The sequence below is a fragment of the Mesoplodon bidens genome, assembly GCF_964165515.1.
Source record: "Mesoplodon bidens genome assembly, chromosome: 18".
In the NCBI taxonomy this organism is placed as follows: Eukaryota; Metazoa; Chordata; class Mammalia; order Artiodactyla; family Ziphiidae; genus Mesoplodon; species Mesoplodon bidens.
This window is the reverse complement of record NC_138175.1, coordinates 36,323,668-36,341,862: the sequence shown is the minus strand read 5'-3', so window position 1 is coordinate 36,341,862 and position 18,195 is coordinate 36,323,668. Positions and strand designations below refer to the sequence as shown.

The window sequence follows — 18,195 nt, the reverse complement described above, 5'->3', positions numbered from 1 at the left end:
TGTGGTGGGTATGATGGAGAAAGGGGGCTGAGAGTGTTGAGTAATTACACGGAAAAGATGATGACGCTGGAACAGAGGCGTCTTCGTGCACGAGGAGAGCAGTAGAGCTGGGACAGAGCTGGTGTATAACGTGAAGGAGGTAGAGTGGATGGTCTTGAGTACAAGTGAGCTAGAAGGATGAAAAAGTGGCGCTCAGGGAAGGGGGTGGTTAAATTCAGGTTTCAGAGGTCGTACGGCTTCTGTTGGCAATAAGGACCGGGAAAAGGGGCCTGGGTGAGGGTGAGAAGCGTGGTTTTGGAGGTAAGGGCGTGCTTAGAGACAGAGAAGCCAGCTTGCTCGGGTCTCAGGTACTCCCTGAAGAAACCCAGGGTGATGGCGAGACTCAGGGTGGTCAGGAAGGAGAGAGTGGGTTTGACTGTAGAAGGCAGTGAGCAGAGAATGAAGATGGGGAGCCGGCTGCCATAAGCAGGGTTAGCGTGATGAACACTCAGCGTGATGAGCCCCGCCTCCTCGGCCGTGCTGGCCTCATCCGATGCATGGGGTCGGGGGCGGATTATATATAGGTGTTAGATAGTTTTTAGAATTTGGGTGAGTTAACGTATATAAGGCACCCACCATAGTGCCCGGTACATGCTAAAAAGCCAAACGAACACTGGTTCCTGCAATCACCATACACCCTAAGAACAAATAGACCTATGCCCAGTCACAAAAGTAGAAGTCCCTACTAGTTTTATTATAACCCTAATTTTATATTTGCTTTAATAACCTACACCACCCCTTACTGTGCTTTATTTTCATTGAAGATGAGTCTGCAAACATACATTAGTACCAAAAATGTTACTGACCTAGCAAACTAACAGTAAGGAAGAAAGATAAGAAGGCACACTTTTACCGGCGTTATATCCGTTCAGAATTCTCTCAACAGGCTGAAAAATGAGTTCCTGAAACTTTGTCTAGATTTCATATTTAGGAACAGTATCATAAGTCACCTTTTCAAATACAATAAAGTTTCCTAAAGAAGCAAGATCAGTTAAACACCCACTTTTACAAAATAACAGATCTCCCTGCATTATGAGAGAGAGAGAGTGGGAGAGGGTGGGGTAGGTGCCGGTGTCTGGGGCAGCCGAGACTTCATTCTCCCTGACTGCTTCTCAGAACACCTCCTCAGAGGCAGGCCCGGGTCCCGGCGTGGAGGGTTTAGGAGGGACGCAGCTATTGAGTCTCATTTGATCTGGTCAGTTATGAGATTGCCATTAATAATGGTAAACTTGGTTGCAGTTACTTTTACTGATTACATGAACCTCTTTGGGGGGAGATGAGAATCTTATAATTTTCATTTTCATCCTAGTGAAGCCAGGAGAAGCCTCCACATTATGAGATACATACATACACACACACATGTATATTATCTGCATATTAGATATATATACATAATTAGATACATTATATAAATATAATACAATCCTGCAGTTGACACCCCCACCCCCCAAAAAAAACCCAACATATGGAGTTCCTCTATACCTCTGGGGGTAACAATCAATCTCACAGACTGCAAATGTGGTGGCACAATCAGAAGAACACATAAACTCTAGTCTTTCCAGGATAAATTTGATTTTCAGCCTCAGAAAACCAGTCATCCAAGCCACGAGCGTCTATGTTTTGTCCAGTCTGCTAATCCTGAGAATGTGTCATCTGAGTATTCCTGACTCCATTCATAGTTTGTATGAAAGCCTCAGTGGTGGACAAAAAGTCCTTATGCAAAGGTCACTGCCCTTAGAAAAAACAGTGATAAAGGGAAGAAGAGACTAGACATGCAGATTTTAAAAAACATCCTGGAGAGAGTGCATCCACAGGTGAATTCCAGGAGATTCCATCAGTGTGCTTGCCTTGCAGACAGACAAAAGCAGGTGCTAGAAATGAGCGAAGTGTATAAACACTGACGAAATGCCCAACGAGTCATGGTGGTAAATGCCTTCTTCCTCCCTCTCCATTCAGACCTGCTGTGCCCCACGCCCCTGTTAGGACAGCGCCGATACCGCACTCAGCCTGGCCCACTACCGGCCGGTTGTACCAAGGAAAGGCCTTACTGGAAGGGCCTGCAAGCAGCTCGCTCTCAGCAGCGCCGGTGCTGCGCCAGACCGGGGCTGTGTCGCGCAGCTTCCAGAGGTGACGGTGGCTGACCCCGGCACCCCTCCAAAGCAAACAAGTTCACAACTGGAAAAATCAAATATTCCTACAGAGACTTTAAAGAAGTTGGCAGATGGAGAGCCGCTGTGGTGACAACCCTGGCGGGAGCATAAAAAATGCTGTGCGAGCTATAGAAAACAAACCAACGTGTGGTGTAAGCGTTACTGAGGCAGGAACCTGCACACATACCGCAGCCATCTGACAGCTCAGGGTTTGCGAGGCACTGTGCCTGTCCCTGGCGAGAAGGCCCACAGTATTATTCCTGTCTTGAGTCCTTGGCACCTGCTGGCCTCTCTGCTGTGAAAAGGCTTCCTGGCCCTTTTCTGCCCAGCAGACTTTAAGACCGCTCAGTCTCTCCTGTGACACCTGTCCCAACTCCGCAGACATGGACCCTTGCCTCTGCAGGGCTCTCTGTAGATACAGGCACTGGCTAGATGGTCTTGTTGCACTCCCTGTGCTGGGGGGTAGGCGGCCCCTTATCTGATGTGGTTAGGTAGGTAGTCTGTCACCGCTCTGAGGTTTTCACTTGATATCCCTATGATCCGTGATGGAGCCAGGCTCCCGTTGCCAGTAAAGCACCATTGGATGAAGGTAAAACTCTTAGTCCCTCTGATGGCTGCAGCAGTAGATAACAAGGTATTGAAACTGTAAGTGTTGGTCTAGGTTTGGAAGGGTCACAAAGAGTTGTACGTATTTACTATTTCAGTCAAGTATCACTAAATATCACTATTTTAAGTTAATCGAGAGGAAAGAACAGTGTGAAATTGGCAATGATTAGATGCTCAGATGCTCCTTAAACACTGCTATCATTGAAGTGTTCAGAATGCAATCATACTTTATAAGACATAGCCTATTATTAATTAGGTTTTTCATTAAATATTTTAAACACTTCCTCAGTCTGCATATTTACATGATTGATAGAATTATTACAGAAGAAAATGACCATTTCTTTGAACAAGATTTAGTTAACAGATAAAGGAAACTTGAAGCACCAGTTTCAAGGGAAATTGAATGACAGAAGTGAACTTGAGATACTCCTGTTCCACTTTGACATTTAGAGGGAAAAACATTCTAAGCATCAAGCCTAGGCCTGTCTTGGCTAATATAATTGATGATTCCACAAACCAGTAATGGAATTAGAAACTGGTAGAAAAGTGCCAGTAGATAAACATAGTTTTGAAATTATTGTGTTGAATCACTTGTTAGGGAAGTCTGTAAAATATAAATTGTTCTGGGGCTTCCCTGGTGGTGCAGTGGTTGAGAGTCCGCCTGCTGATGTAGGGGACACGGGTTCGTGCCTCGGTCCGGGAAGATCCCACATGCCGCGGAGCGGCTAGGCCCGTGAGCCATGGCCATTGAGCCTGCACATCCGGAGCCTGTGCTCCACAACGGGAGAGGCCACAACAGTGAGAGGCCCGTGTACCGCCAAAAAAAAAAAAAAAAAAATTGTTCTGTATAAGGGGTTTAAGATGGCTGGGAAACTGCATGCAGGAGCAAGGAAGAGCATATATCTTATCTTTTAAATTCATATTTACTTGCACTCATTATTTCTGAGGGAAAAATACATAGAAACTGGATGCTTGGTTGTTAAGAGAATTGTTACAATTTCAGAACACATGGCTTTGAAGAATATGACTCCAAGTCTAAGAATTACAGATTCGTTACTTCTTAGATAACTGCTATTAGCCTGATCACGAGACTCTAGGTTTGATAGTAACTCCTGCCCTCAGTTCTCCCACCCGTGTGTGTTGTTGTTGAGTTACACAGATTTGTCACTGGTCCCATCTTCAGGTTAATATTTCACCACTTACCGTCAAGTTAGAATAAAGTGATTACGAGCCTGGATGGTTTTGGTTTGGTCACGTGTACTTATCTACCCCCTGTCCTTTCAATGAACAACGGACCGGTTACTTTTACCCAGAGCATCACGACTCTCCAGCAGATGGAGAGCGTTGGAAACAGGCTTGGTTTCTTGAAGCAATGTGGTAATCAACATGAATCCTACTTCTGATTCTTTGGGGACATGTTTGGTATTATTCTGACAAAATGAGTTTTGAGGATTTAGCTGTTAAAAAAAAAAGGGATTGTTCTCATTATAGCTAATGAAGTTGTGCTATATGGCTTTTTCTGTTAAATTAGCACAGGATTGAGTATATTGAGGATAATTCTTTAGGACTGGTTCAGTCAGTCCTAGAAAAGAGCCGTGCAGTAAAAACAGGAACCCCTGACACGTTCCCACCCAAAGTAGATGTTGTTAAGGTATAGAGAATTGATTTTATATTAGCAAGAACAAGCCTTGTGAACACTTTTATAAATAGTTGTTTCTATGTTTTCCTTAAATAGTACTGATCTTTTGCATATTGATCTTTTGTGTCTTTCTCCTCAAATAGATACAAAACAGGGCAAATGCAAAGCTGAGGGAAGGTGAAATCCATGGTGCACAGTGTCAGCTCAGCCAGCGATGCAAACTGCCCTTCCCAGTCTCTAACATGCCATTAAATATAAAATTAAAATTTTAAATATAAAACCAACTTTAAAAATAGGCTTTTATGTTTACTACTAAAAATAAGTGCCCAGTAGCTTCAGTGGATGTCACACATCCATTTAAAATCAGGATTTTCAGCATCTAAGCCCCTTGGAAAAGAAGTAAGCATCAGCCCCCCAGCCCTTTAACCAGAAACTCAGGCTGCTCCTAAGTGAGAAAGTTACCTCTCGGTGGAAAAATCTCATGATTGCATTAGTGCTGGGTTGACATATTGTGCCCAGTTCCTCTAACATGGATAACTTCTATAGGATAAGAAATTTGGAGGCTCAGAGTGTGCGATGAAAGTTAACATGACTGTTTTTCAACTGTTACTTTTGGTATGTTTTCATAACTTGGATGTGTTAACCTATTTGGCTTGTAGTCACCAGTGAGTGACACAATCAGTTTAATATGGAAGTGAGGCAGCACGGTGGGCCTCCGAGCACACAGAAAGGGTCCCGGACATAGTGAAGTAGCATTTTGTAGTGTCTCTGCAGCAATGAAGTAAAGATGAGTGGCGGGGAAGTAAGATCCAGGGGCTTTAATATATACCTTGGCCTCTGGAGCTAACACTTCTCAAAAGTATGTTGAAAAGAGCGTTTCTACTTCCAGAAGCAAATTCACGATTGCCTAAAATGAAGTTCGGTGCTGTAGTGTTTTCAAATATGCAGGCTAATAAAAGCATTGAGATAGATAAAACGATTGCGTTTGTTCCTTGAAAATTAGGGCATGTGTAACTCGATGTGGTGCTTAAGTATCAAAGTCATTCACACATACCTTAAGGTAAAATTGTTTCTGATAAATGCCAAAGTCTCTCTTGGCAAGAAAGCCCTATGTGACTCCAAGTCATGTGCAGTAATAAATACTTTGAGGTGCAGCTTAAGCTTAAGCCCTCTGAGGAAGAGCCAACGCTTGTGATTAGGTCAGCCTGAAAAGAATTCAGCTCTTGTTGGCCTTACTGATCATTTTCCTTCTTTCTCTCTCAAGGTGTCTGAGCGTCTGAGTCAACCAGGAGTGGCGATCGGTTTGGCTTGGACTCCCTTAGGTGGGGAAATCATGTTCGTGGAGGCGAGTCGGATGGATGGCGAAGGCCAGTTAACTCTGACCGGCCAGCTGGGAGACGTCATGAAGGAGTCTGCCCACCTGGCTATCAGCTGGCTCCGCAGCAACGCCAAGAAATACCATCTGACCAATGGTGAGCGACCCACCCCAGGGAGTGGGGGCGGGGGGTGCAGCTGCAGGCAAAGGAGAGCCTTGGGATCCTGACCCAGGAGGCATCCCACAGTTCAGAGACAGATCCAGTTACCCCTTAAAGCACAGACCTTTGCTTTTGAATTCCCGTGGAAATTCTAGTTCCCAGTTGAGGACTGTTTGACTGACTGGAACCTGAGCTGGAAACTGACTCCAAGGGTTTGTTTTGTTTTTCCTGCTACTTGGAATAGAATGAAGCTGTTCTTCCAGACCCCCACTTGACTTATACTGCCCGTTAATATTTTGAAGGATTTATTTACCTGAAACATTCATTTTCATCTCTTTGATTTTCTTTTTTCGGAGAAAAAGAAAACAGGTTTAATTTTTCTACATCAAAATCCTTTTTTCCTTTTTTAAAGCTTCTGGAAGTTTTGATCTTCTTGAGAACACAGACATCCATCTGCACTTCCCAGCTGGAGCTGTCACAAAAGATGGACCATCTGCTGGAGTTACTATAGCAACCTGTCTCGCCTCACTTTTTAGTGGGCGGCTGGTGTGTTCAGATGTAGCCATGACTGGTGAAATCACACTGCGAGGTCTTGTTCTTCCAGTATGTATGAAGAAACCTATTTATATGGTTTTTAAATTTTTTAATTTAAAATTTTTATTAATAGTATTTTAAAATCTAAATTAATAGTGGTTTGCCTTCTTCCTATGAATAGCTTAGTTTTAAACACATACTAAATTTTTATATCTGTAGTTCAGATTTTTAAATTTTGATCAAATAAAGGAAAAACTGACAATTTTCCCCATGTTTTCCCTTCTACTAAAAAAGAAGACTTGCTTACAGAAAAAAATATCAGTCTGGTCACCAGAAATATCAGCTGTTCAGGTGAAGATCTGAGGCTTTGTTCTAGTTAACAAATTGTTAAATATATGGCATGTGTATAAAATAGGATGGTAGCTATTTTTAAACTTTAAGCCCAATTCTCACCTTTTGGAATTCCTGTGAGACCTCCTATCCTCCTATAGATAATTTAGATTACTGTAATTGATAGATTGATAAAAAAATATATAGAAAAGAAGTAGTATAAAATGGAAATTGTAGTAAAGACTAACCATGCCTAATTGCTAAATTTTGAAAAAGTTCTGTACATAATGAGGCTTTAGGGCTCCAGCCTATATCATAACTACTTATAAGAACACTGAAAAATGCATAGAACTTGAGAGATCATTTAGAAGTTTAAGTCATTAGTTAGCAGTACCAGACTACAATAAAGTTTTGGTGGGTTCAACAGCAAAATGAGAATAAAAGGAATGGTCTTTATTATGCGAACGCCTTTATTTTATGAGGTTATGGTGAAAGTGGGTCATAGAGTCACCAATTAGGATCACAAAAAATGCTTTCAGTTCCCTGATTTTTTAAATTTAATTCAACCAGAAAGTCATATTCTAAACCTTATTTACTATGGTATAACTGGGTATCTGTACTCAGTAGGAATGTCGATCTCTTTTCTTTACCTTACCCCAGAACTGCTGCATTTCTAGTGACAGTAGTGGTTGATACTAGCTGTACTACTGAAAGGAAATAAGCAAGTGCTTTACTGACCATAAACTCTTCAGTTTCCTAGTTCAAAATGGTAAGCTAAGCAAGGAATAAAGGGGATAAATTATAACGGTCAAAAATGAGGGGGGAGGACTTCCCCCGTGGCGCAGTGGTTAAGAATCCGCCTGCCAACGCAGGGGACACGGGTTTGAGTCCTGGTCTGGGAAGATCCCACATGCCGCGGAGCAACTAAACCCGCGAGCCACAACTACTGAGCCTGCGAGCCACAACTACTGAGCCTGCGTGCCACAACTACTGAAGCCCGTGCACCTAGAGCCCGTACTTACTCCGCAACAAGAGAAGCCACTGCAATGAGAAGCCCGCGCACCGCAACGAAGAGCAGCTCCCGCTCGCTGCAACTAGAGAAAGCCCGCGCACAGCAACGAAGACCCAACGCAGCCAAAAATAAATTAATGAAAAATATTTAAAAAATAAAAATGAGGGGGGACACACCATTGTAAAGCAATTATACTCCAATAAAGATGTTAAAAAAAATGAGTGGGGTGCCATCAGCTGATAGTTCAGCCAACTTCTAGAAGATAGAAGTGTCCCCAGCTGATGTAACAGAATTGGAGCTAGAGACAGTCTTCCCAGGAGGAATCTGCTAGAAGGTTCATACCAGGAGAAAAGGAAGGGGGTGGGAAATGAAAACCAGGGGATTCGTTGAAATGGCCATAGAACAAATGGTTCTTCCACTAGGTCCCCTGCACTCAGTGCAAATTGCACGCAGGTAAAGGCTTCCCCACCCCCAGCAGAGGAGAAGCCACAGCAGCTCTGAGTAAGCCTTCAATTTTAAACTATTATGGGAGACATGGAGAAAAGCAGCATCATTTAAGAGAAAGACCTGCTAAGTCTGGAGAAAACGTAATTCAAGAACAGAGGATAAGACAAAGCTCTTGAATTTAAAAGAATGGTTTTAGGAATTGGTCGATGAACTATTCAGAAAAAAATAATAGAAAAAACAATCTGACAAATGCAACATCTAACTAAACAGAGAAAATGGAAGAGAACAAATTGTCAAGGAAATAATGGAGCATTTCCTAAAATTTAAGGCTATGTTCAGATTGAAAGGGCCTGTACCAACTAGGAAGAAGGATTGCATCCTCATGACTTTTCAGATCACCGAGGAAAAAGCTTTCTCATCCGCGACCCTGGATACACAGCACCTTCAAGACTCTGAGGGAAAATGGGTTTAAATCAATTCTTGTTTACACAGCCTTACTGTCAACCAAATGTGAATGCAAGATAGACATTTCCATACATGCAGGGAATCCGTTTATCTCACACTCTTTCTGAAGAAGTTACATTGAAAGTGTAGTTCAGCAGCATAAAGGAAAAGCCTGGCCAGAGAGTGACAAGTGTGGTAGGATGGCCGCTGTGCAGAAAGGCCTAGAGCCCAGCCAGTCTGGTGCCACAGGTGGGAGCAGGCTTCTGAGGGCTGTCTCCAGGGGTCGCGTGTTCCGGGCGGTGTGACTGAGACTTGTGTCTGTTGTCTATTACTCATACACACCACCCCAAAACAGCAGTTATTATTCTTAGTTTCTGTGGGGCAGGAACTCAAGAGAGGCTTAGCTGGGCTCTTCTGGCCCAGGGTCTCTCATCATGTAGTTGTATACCAGCCCGGATGCAGTCAACTGCAGGCTGACTGGGGCGGGGCATCTGCTTCTGTTGTGGTTCACTCACGTGACTGCAGATTGGGCCTGGTTGCCCGGACTGCTGGGGTGACCTCAGACACCTGGGCTACCTGAGCTACCTGCAGGGCAAGAGATCCAAGAGAGATCCAGGCAGAAGCTCTTATTTTGTGTGACTTAACCTTGAAAGTCACACAGCATCACTTCCACCACACTCTTATAATCACTAAGCCTGGCACACATTCAAGGGAGGGGAATTAGACTTCACCTTCTGAAGGGACCATTTTAGACATATTTTTAAACCACCACAAGAGCCTAGATGTTTTCTTCATCACACTGCACAGAGGTCATTGCTTTAAACCTGTACAGAAGAAAATAATCCTGGCATGCAGCTAAGCTCTGTAGGAATGGTATTTATGGTTAAGATAATGTAATGCTTTTTCAGAATCAACCTATAAACAAGATTGTTGTGAGTACAGAAAGGAATATAAATGTTAACCTTGACAATATAAAAGAGAATCACGGACAGAAGAGGTGCTCATACCTGTCAAAAGTTTAGAATTTTCCATTAAAAGGATTTAATATAATACTAATGGAAATATAAAGAATTTACTATTAACCTTTTTAGTGGCTTTCCTAGCTCATGCTGTAGCAAAATGGAAGATGATTTGGATGTTTTAAAATAGCAGTGAAAGAAAGGTGGGTCAGGGTTTCTTTCACAGCCTGAGGATGATCATAAACCTTAATAACGTTCTTCTCTCCTTACAGGTAGGTGGAATTAAAGACAAAGTGCTGGCAGCACACAGAGCGGGATTGAAGCGTGTCATTATTCCTCAGAGGAATGAGAAAGACCTTGAAGAAATCCCAGGCAATATCCGGCAGGATTTAAGTTTTGTCACAGCAACCTGCCTGGATGAAGTTCTTAACGCAGCTTTTGATGGTGGCTTTACTGTCAGCACCAGACCTGGCCTCTTAAATAGCAAATTGTAAGCCCAGATCTCAACTTCTTAGAATTTTAAGTTATAAAGTGCCGAAAGGTACTGACAGGATGATTTTATTCACACCAGCAGGGGGTAAGCAGAATGTCCCTAATTTGCGAACCTCATCACAGCAGTAACAAACCTGACTCAAGTGGTGGCTAGTGTTTATTACAGAAATGTTAATTTAATAAATTGATTAAATTGGAATTGAATTCTTGTCTTGAATGGGCTCATTACTGTCCCTGGAAAGTTATGGAACAGTGGTTCTCTTGTGGTTCCAAACAGAAGCATCTGTATTACCTGAGAACTTACTAGAAATGTAAATTCTCAAAACCCACCAGCAGGCCTTTTGAATCAGACTCTGGGGGTGTACATAATGAGGCTTTAGGGCTCCAGCCTATATCATAACTACTTATAAGAACACTGAAAAATGCATAGAACTTGAGAGATCATTTAGAAGTTTAAGTCATTAGTCAGTCTGCTTTACTAAGCAGACTGCTTTACTAAGCCACCCAGATGATTCTGATGTGTAGTCAAGGTCAAGAACCATTGGTATAGACCATTACCTTAGCAGATTCACCTGTAGACTTTATTGGCCCCTGAAAGCAATCAGAAGGGGAACTGGGCAAAGGTGAAAATAATAGCCAACTATTAGTCTTTTTGGAAAATATTCAAGTGAAGCAAACTCTGTGATGAGGTCCACACATGCTGCCCTTCCTTTGCTGAGGGAAGCAGCAGAGTGGCATGTGTTGGCCTACATGACAGAAACATACTGGCCCTGAATGCCTGTCACCTTAGAAAAAAGTCCAGTCCCCAGAGGGAGGCAGCCATCCATCCTGGGATAGTCCCTACACTTGGTATCCTGATTCATGCCACCTCCCCTTGTGTTGCTTGTTTGCCTGTGCCAATCCCCAGTTCTGGTAGCCTTTCTCCATGCCTCTCTTCTCCTGTGACTCAGTCCAGGATATGGCTAACTGTGAAGTTAGGCTCTTCTACTTAACAAGCATTTGAACTTTCTGTATCTTAGTTTTCCTTACCTCTAAAATGCAAATAATTGTACTCATCAGTGTTATTGTGAAGATACAGTTAGAGTGCAACATAAAATAACACGGAACAATTTCTAATCATTATTCCAGCCAGTAATGGACTTCAGAATCTTATATTACAAAATATAACAACAGATATGTAAAGATACTTCGGAATTTCTTGGATAAGAATGGGGTATACAGATTACCCAAATGCTGTGCTCAGACCTGGCGGTAAAAATCCGAATGTGTTCTGGGAGGACAAGTGCAGACCGAGGGCCGTGGCCAGTGGGAGAGAGCAAGCACCGGGAACTTGGAAGACATTTCATTGACTGTCTTATCACTACTGTGATTTTATTATTTCTGCACAATCGTCTTACAGGGTAGAAGAAACTATGATGTTAATTTGTTTTCAGCAACCAGAGGGAGTTAATCCATACCCACTTTGCTCTGCTGTGTCCCACCCAGCAGTGGCAACATAGCACACGTTTAAAGAGTGGGAGTTATCTGTATTCTTCCTCAAGAGTCCTGAGTATGCAGTTTTGTACTGGTCTGTGAACAGCAGTAGGGCATCTTCTGTGCCCTCTGGCTTTGAGCATGCCTTTCCTTACTAAAGGAGCTGACTGAGAAAACCCATACATGTAAGAAATTAGCAGTATGACCTTCATTTCTCTAGCATTGTTTTTGGTTTTTTAAGTCTGAGCTCTTTTATTCACCTTTTTTTTAATTGTGGCAAAATAATTTACCATTTTAACTTAGAAGTGTGTAATTCAGGGTTGTTAATTACACTAATGTACAACCATCACCACTAGCTATATCCAAAACCTTTTCATCATCTTAAACTGAAACTCTGTATCCAGTAAAAAGTAACTCCCCATTCCTCCATCCCCCAGACCCTGGTAGCCACTATTTTACTTTGTCTCTATGAATTTGCCCTATTCTAAGTACCTTATGTAAGTGGAATATCTGCCCTTTTGTGTCTGGCATATTTCACTTAGCATGTTATCGATTATCCATGTTGCAGCATGTATCAGAATTTCATTTCTTTAACACTGAGTAATATTCCACTGCTGCACATGCCGCATTTTATTCATTTATCTGTTGTTTCTACCTCTAGGCTATTGTGCTGTGAACATGAGCATACAACTGTCTCTTTGAGCCTGTTTTTCATTCTCTTGGAAATATACTTGAGGAACCACCCATGTTTCCCACCACAGCTACACCATTTGACACTCCCACCAGCAATACACAAAGGTTCCAATTTCTCCACATTCTTGCCAGCACTTATTTTCATTATTGACCATGGCTATCCTGAAAAGGCCATTAAAGCAGCATCTCATGGCTTTGATTTGCATTTCCCTGATGACTAACGGTTGAGTATCTTTTTCTAGCACTGTTTGTAAAAAGTGTTTCCCAAAGACCCCTCATCTATCAGTCAGCTAGGTTTTTTGAGAACTGCTAACTAACTTAAATTCCAATTCAGCAGGCCTAGAGGTGAGGGCTTGCGAATCTGTGTATTGAACCAGTGCTCTCCACACTTTTTTTTTTTTTTTTTTTTTTTTTTTTTTGCGGTATGCGGGCCTCTCACTGTTGTGGTCTCTCCCGTTGCGGAGCGCAGGCTCCGGACGCGCAGGCCCCGTGGCCGTGGCTCACAGACCCAGCCGCTCCGTGGCATATGGGATCCTCCCGGACCGGGGCACGAACCCGTGTCCCCTGCATCGGCAGGCGGACTCTCAACCACTGCGCCACCAGGGAGGCCCTCCCCACACTTTTTATGTGGGCTTTTAAACCTCTTCAAGTATTAGAACTATGTAAAGCTTTAAGTGCCGTGGTAATCAAGAAATGTCACACTGCTTGAGGCACACGTTTACTTAGCTCCGCCCCTTCAGTGGTTTTCACTTGGCTCTGCCCCTTGTTTGACCCTTACTGTAAACCATGTCAGAGATTTACTGCTGTTAATCACCTGTATACAGTGGAAGATGCCATCGGAGTTGAGTGATCCTATTCAACATCAGCCTACAAATCTTGGACCATAGTTAAGGTCTCCTGACTAAATGAGTGGATTTAAAGTGTACTAAACATACCTGAATTTTTCTAAAGAAGGGGAGGTAAAAGTTACGTGCTGAGTGAAACACACAAGATTTCCTTCTCTCCTTTTCTTCCCGGGACATCAGTCAAGATTTGCATTCTGGTCATAGCGCAGATCCTCTTCGTAAGACGGGGGTTGCAAATTCATTTCCATTTCCAGTGCCATCTGAGTTGCAGAGGCTGCTTGAAATGCAGAGGTTTCTGATTCCCATCATCTGAACACTGACTAGTCATGTCTACCAAGAGGAGCTCCCGGCACTCGGTGACCGGTTCACATTTAAACCTTACCAAAGTCTGCCATGTTGTGAGGTAACCAACTGCTGAGGGTAGAGTGGGCTGACTTTGCATTTTCCTTTTATTGACCACTGAAATGAGAAAAACCTTCCTATAATTAAGGGGACTTGACACTAAGCCACAAAGAATGTTAATTTCACCAATTCTCCTTCCAAATCCAAAGTTTATTTATTTTGTCTGGGACTATTAGATGTAAACGTCAAGAACTTTTGTTTTTTTAATGAAGTGTAACATGTTCAAGCTCACATTATTTTGGCCAAAATGCGTTGTATTTGAGTGCACATCTCCATGAAAATTTTATCCAGCAGGTTAAAAAGTCAAGACTACAAAAGTACAGTCGTTATCCAACTTGATGATTTATGATCCAATGCTATGCTCCTTTTTTGTTGTAGTAACATTTAGTGGATACTGCAATGAAAATTAGTTTACTAAAAAAATTTTTAAAGCACCAGAACAGGAAGGAAATATTAAAAGGATCTGAAGGGAAACAATAGGCAAATGCACTGAATGGCTATTGAAATGGTTTTGAACAGCTGTATCAAAAGTTTCTTTTTTGGGCTTCCCTGGTGGCGCAGTGGTTGAGAGTCCGCCTGCCGATGCAGGGGACACGGGTTCGTGCCCCGGTCTGGGAAGATCCCACATGCCGCAGAGCGGCTAGGCCCGTGAGCCATGGCCGCTGAGCCTGTGCGTCCGGAGCCTGCGCTCCGCAAGGGGAGAGGCCACAACAGTGAGAGGCCCGCATAACGCAAAAAAAAAAAAAAAAAAAAAAAAAAAAAAAAAAAAGTTTCTTTTTTAATGTAGGAAAAGCTTTATTTGCTATGAAAATTCATTTATTTGGAACATACTAGATATGGTAGGTGCTATCTATCAATGAGCTAAAGAATGTGTTTAACATTCTTGGACCTTATGAAGAATCTTCCGTATTAAAATTTTTTAAATTAAGTTCAGCTCTAACATATTGTCAGTACATTTCTAGGCAATAGGAACTAAAACCCTTTAGGCTCGATCCTAATCTTGACAGGCTTGTCAAAGTGTGACTTTATTATAAAACCAAGTATTCCTTCAAACCACTGTTTCTACTTTGCAGAAGTTAGAAAGGCCTAAGAAAAATAAATTATTTTCGAAGAAAATTCTTAAGGCTGTATAAAGCTAAGGAAAACGGTTCAGCAGGCGATGAGGCTATAGTGCCAGGCATAAGGATAAGCACTTTACAGCACACTTAGCCATCCTCCTTCCCTTATGAGGTAGACACAACTACATCCCTTTACAGAGAAGGAAGTTAGAGCAAAGTTAAGTCAAAGTTAGTAGGTAAAGGGTCAGAATTCAAACCCAGGCAGTTAGAACCTATAGCCCACACTTTACACTTTAGGAGATGCTTGAATTTGGGGGATGATGCTGTTTTTAGGAAAATTTGAGTTTCGTTTGGTAAATGACTCAACTAGCTGAAAATCATAAGCAGTAAGCCACCAAATAATCCTTTATGTTTGGAACATGCACAATAGGTAGGTGGGGAAGGGAATGACTAAGGTTCTAGCAGTGCATTCAATCTATAGATTTTCAAAACGTTCTATCTGTACCTTTCTTATTTAACTTACATAAATGACTACAGTACTAGTTGGTAGGTCATACACTCAATTCACCCTGTGTGTTCTAATGCACCAGTCACAGACTGGCCTGGCCCCCAGGTATGTTTTAAGTTTGATCCAGTGTTTTGTTTTTCAGTTTGGGTTACTTACCAATTTCTCCACTCAGGAACCTGAGTGAAATAAAATTCCATTAGTAGAATCATTGCAGATGTTCCTGGATATAGAGCTCTTGAGCTTGGCGGGGTGGGGGGTGGGGGGCCAAGGAACATGACTAAGATTTTTTGGTGAGCCAAAAACATCTATAGCCATTTGCTTCGCTTAAGTTTAAAGTTTGTAAAATTGTGGGCCTTTTAAAATAGAAAGTTATACATATTATAATAAAGATCACTCAAAGCAAAAGAAAAAATTCCCCAACAATCGTTAGCATATTAAACTGGTTCATGATTCACTTCAACAGGATGAATTCAAGTTTAAGAATGTAAAAGTACAAAGAATATCACCTACCCCTACCCTATATAATCCCCTGAAAGAAAACACCAAGACACCAGAAGGGGTGGGGGCATCAATAGGAAAAAGTAGAATATTGATTATAAATACAGATGATTTAAGAACAAGAGTTAGATCTCATAAATCTCAATTGGACCAAGAAATACGGCTCTAGGTCACATTATCCCTACAGGCCAAAAATATGAAGACAAATAAATATAGTTGACAAATATTAAAATATCAACCCTATTACCTATCAAACACAAAATTTACTATCTTAGGCATAAATTGGCAAAACATGAGGTTACAATGAAAGGCAAAATCCTTCACACTGCTACCATAAGTTTCCACTGAAACCTCTCCAGAAAGCAATGAAAAAAGTATCAAGACCTTTAAAGAAAATAAAAAACCCCAAGAATATGACCAGAACACATAGAAATGTTCATAGGCTATTTATAATTAGCCAAAAAAATTTACCTGGAAAAACTGGGCAAAGCAAATATCCAACACTGGGGACCTGGCTAAAACTACAGTCAATCTTCACAAAAATTACCCCAAATGATGATTTTCCCAACATTATTAAATGCTTAGATGATCACGTTATGTGTAGGGGTGTGAGGGAGTTACATAGTTACACAATCCCAAATTATATGATTTCAAAATAAATGTGCGTAAACACATGTAAATACACGTAAAGAACTAGAAAAACGAAAACGTAGTCATCTGAATGGATAAGACTTCAGACTCTACTGTGTGCCAAAGTCTATATATTGAACACATATATCAAAGAAATGTTTTCTAATCAAAGAAACATTTTAAAATATTTTAAATAGAAATGATATACCTCCACAAAAATATTCAATATACTAAATGAGGAGGAAAAACTGCTTTTCTAAACACACATGCTAATAGGAACAGACCTGGATATACATCAGTAGTTGACCTGTTCCCTTTCGCCACAAAAATGGCTACACAAGCACAAGTTATAACCAATTCAAAAAATAATGCTTATGTAGGAAAGAAACTACACAACCTTTTTTTTTTTTTTTTTTTGCGGTACGCGGGCCTCTCACTGTTGTGGCCTCTCCCGTTGCAGAGCACAGGCTCCGGACGCGCAGGCTCAGCGGCCATGGCTCACGGGCCCAGCCGCTCCGCGGCATGTGGGATCTTCCTGGACTGGGGCACGAACCCGTGTGCCCTGCATCGGCAGGCGGACTCTCAACCACTGCGCCACCAGGGAAGCCCCTACACAACCTTCTTTCCTGAAGATGGTTAACAGAAGTAAATTTTGTTATCCAGAATTGGTGGGGGGGTAAGGGGAAGTCCAAATTATTTTTAACTGACTTCCTATGTTTAGGGGACCCATAAAAACCACACAAAATAAAATGATCTCTGGCCAATCAGAAGGCAATTTCAGAATCTTGCTAGGTGCTTCAGGCTAACTCACATCAGTTAACTATATGGTGCTAGTTACAGGTATACTAATAGCAGCTAACATGTTGGGTTAGCTTATTATGTACAGAGCACGGCCCTAGGTAACTTGTATCCATCCCACTTAACCCTTGGATGTAGCTACCATAATTAACCTCATTTCAGTTTACACTAGTAAACTGGAACCCAAGATCACATAGCTGATTAGTGAGTTACAGCTAGCATAGGCATGTAGTCCCTGAAGTCTGGCTGCAGAAGCCAGGCTCTTAGCCACAAGGCTATAAAATACTAATTCATTTTTTTGTTGTTAAAAAGGGGGGGAAAGTGATCAGCATTTTAACTAATTGGCCTCCTAACAGAGTTGTGAGAATCAAAATCTAAGCAAGAGGAAGGAAAAAAGAAGATTCTGTGTAGGCCAAACAGAGACCATATACCCATTCTTTTACTGTACTTGAGAACAGATCTCTATCTACCAAAATTCACAGTACATAGTACATTGCTTTTGGCTACAAAATACAGAATTTAACAGGAAAATAACTTCGGATTTTAATCGAACTTGGAGCTAAAGCAGACACGTAAAAAGAGTTTTTAATTTGCCAGATATTCTTTTAATGAGAATTATAAAAGACCAAAAACATTTTTTTTGCAAACTGCCTCTTTTTTTTTTTAAACAAATGACTTGCTTTTAATTACAAATACTGTGTGAGACGATGCCTTCTTTTGCAAAACCAATAAATACAAGAACAAATTTTAAACATACGTGATTTGTCCAAGATATCTGGGGGGAGGGGGAGAGCCTGATTTTTTTTTCCAGTATTTAAAAAAAAATCAGTACTCCCTAACCTTACAAAGAATAAGTTTGAAGGTATGACTCAACTGGAGAAGAGAGAGAAAGAGAGAGAGATCACTTTATAGCTGCTTTAAATAGCTTCTGATAATTCTTCCGATGTTACCTTTCCTTTCTGAAACTCATATCTTCACAAAATAGTTGAATTTAAAATATTTCTAATGAACTGATTAATGGGGGAAAAAGAAAATATGTATTGAACACATGTATAAATTTTACCATAAACAATTATGCATATCAAAAAGACACTAACTTTAAAAAGGTACAAAAAAAAGTGAGGAAAAACCTGAATTACAGAAAAGAAAGTCAAATTTATTTA

The 18,195-nt window shown here is 41.4% G+C and overlaps 1 protein-coding gene across 1 annotated transcript in view; it reads left to right on the top strand.

Annotated features, from left to right (window-relative positions):
• LONP2 (lon peptidase 2, peroxisomal) overlaps window positions 1-10,326 on the top strand; it is a 90,030-nt gene extending 79,704 nt beyond the window's left edge. Inside the window, exons 13-15 of the mRNA XM_081217818.1 lie at window positions 5,699-5,906; window positions 6,322-6,512; window positions 9,908-10,326. Of these exons, the coding sequence (XP_081073944.1) occupies window positions 5,699-5,906; window positions 6,322-6,512; window positions 9,908-10,129 (621 nt within the window). The 3' untranslated portion in view covers window positions 10,130-10,326. The remainder of the gene's footprint in view (window positions 1-5,698; window positions 5,907-6,321; window positions 6,513-9,907) is intronic.
• Window positions 10,327-18,195: the final 7,869 nt, after the last annotated feature.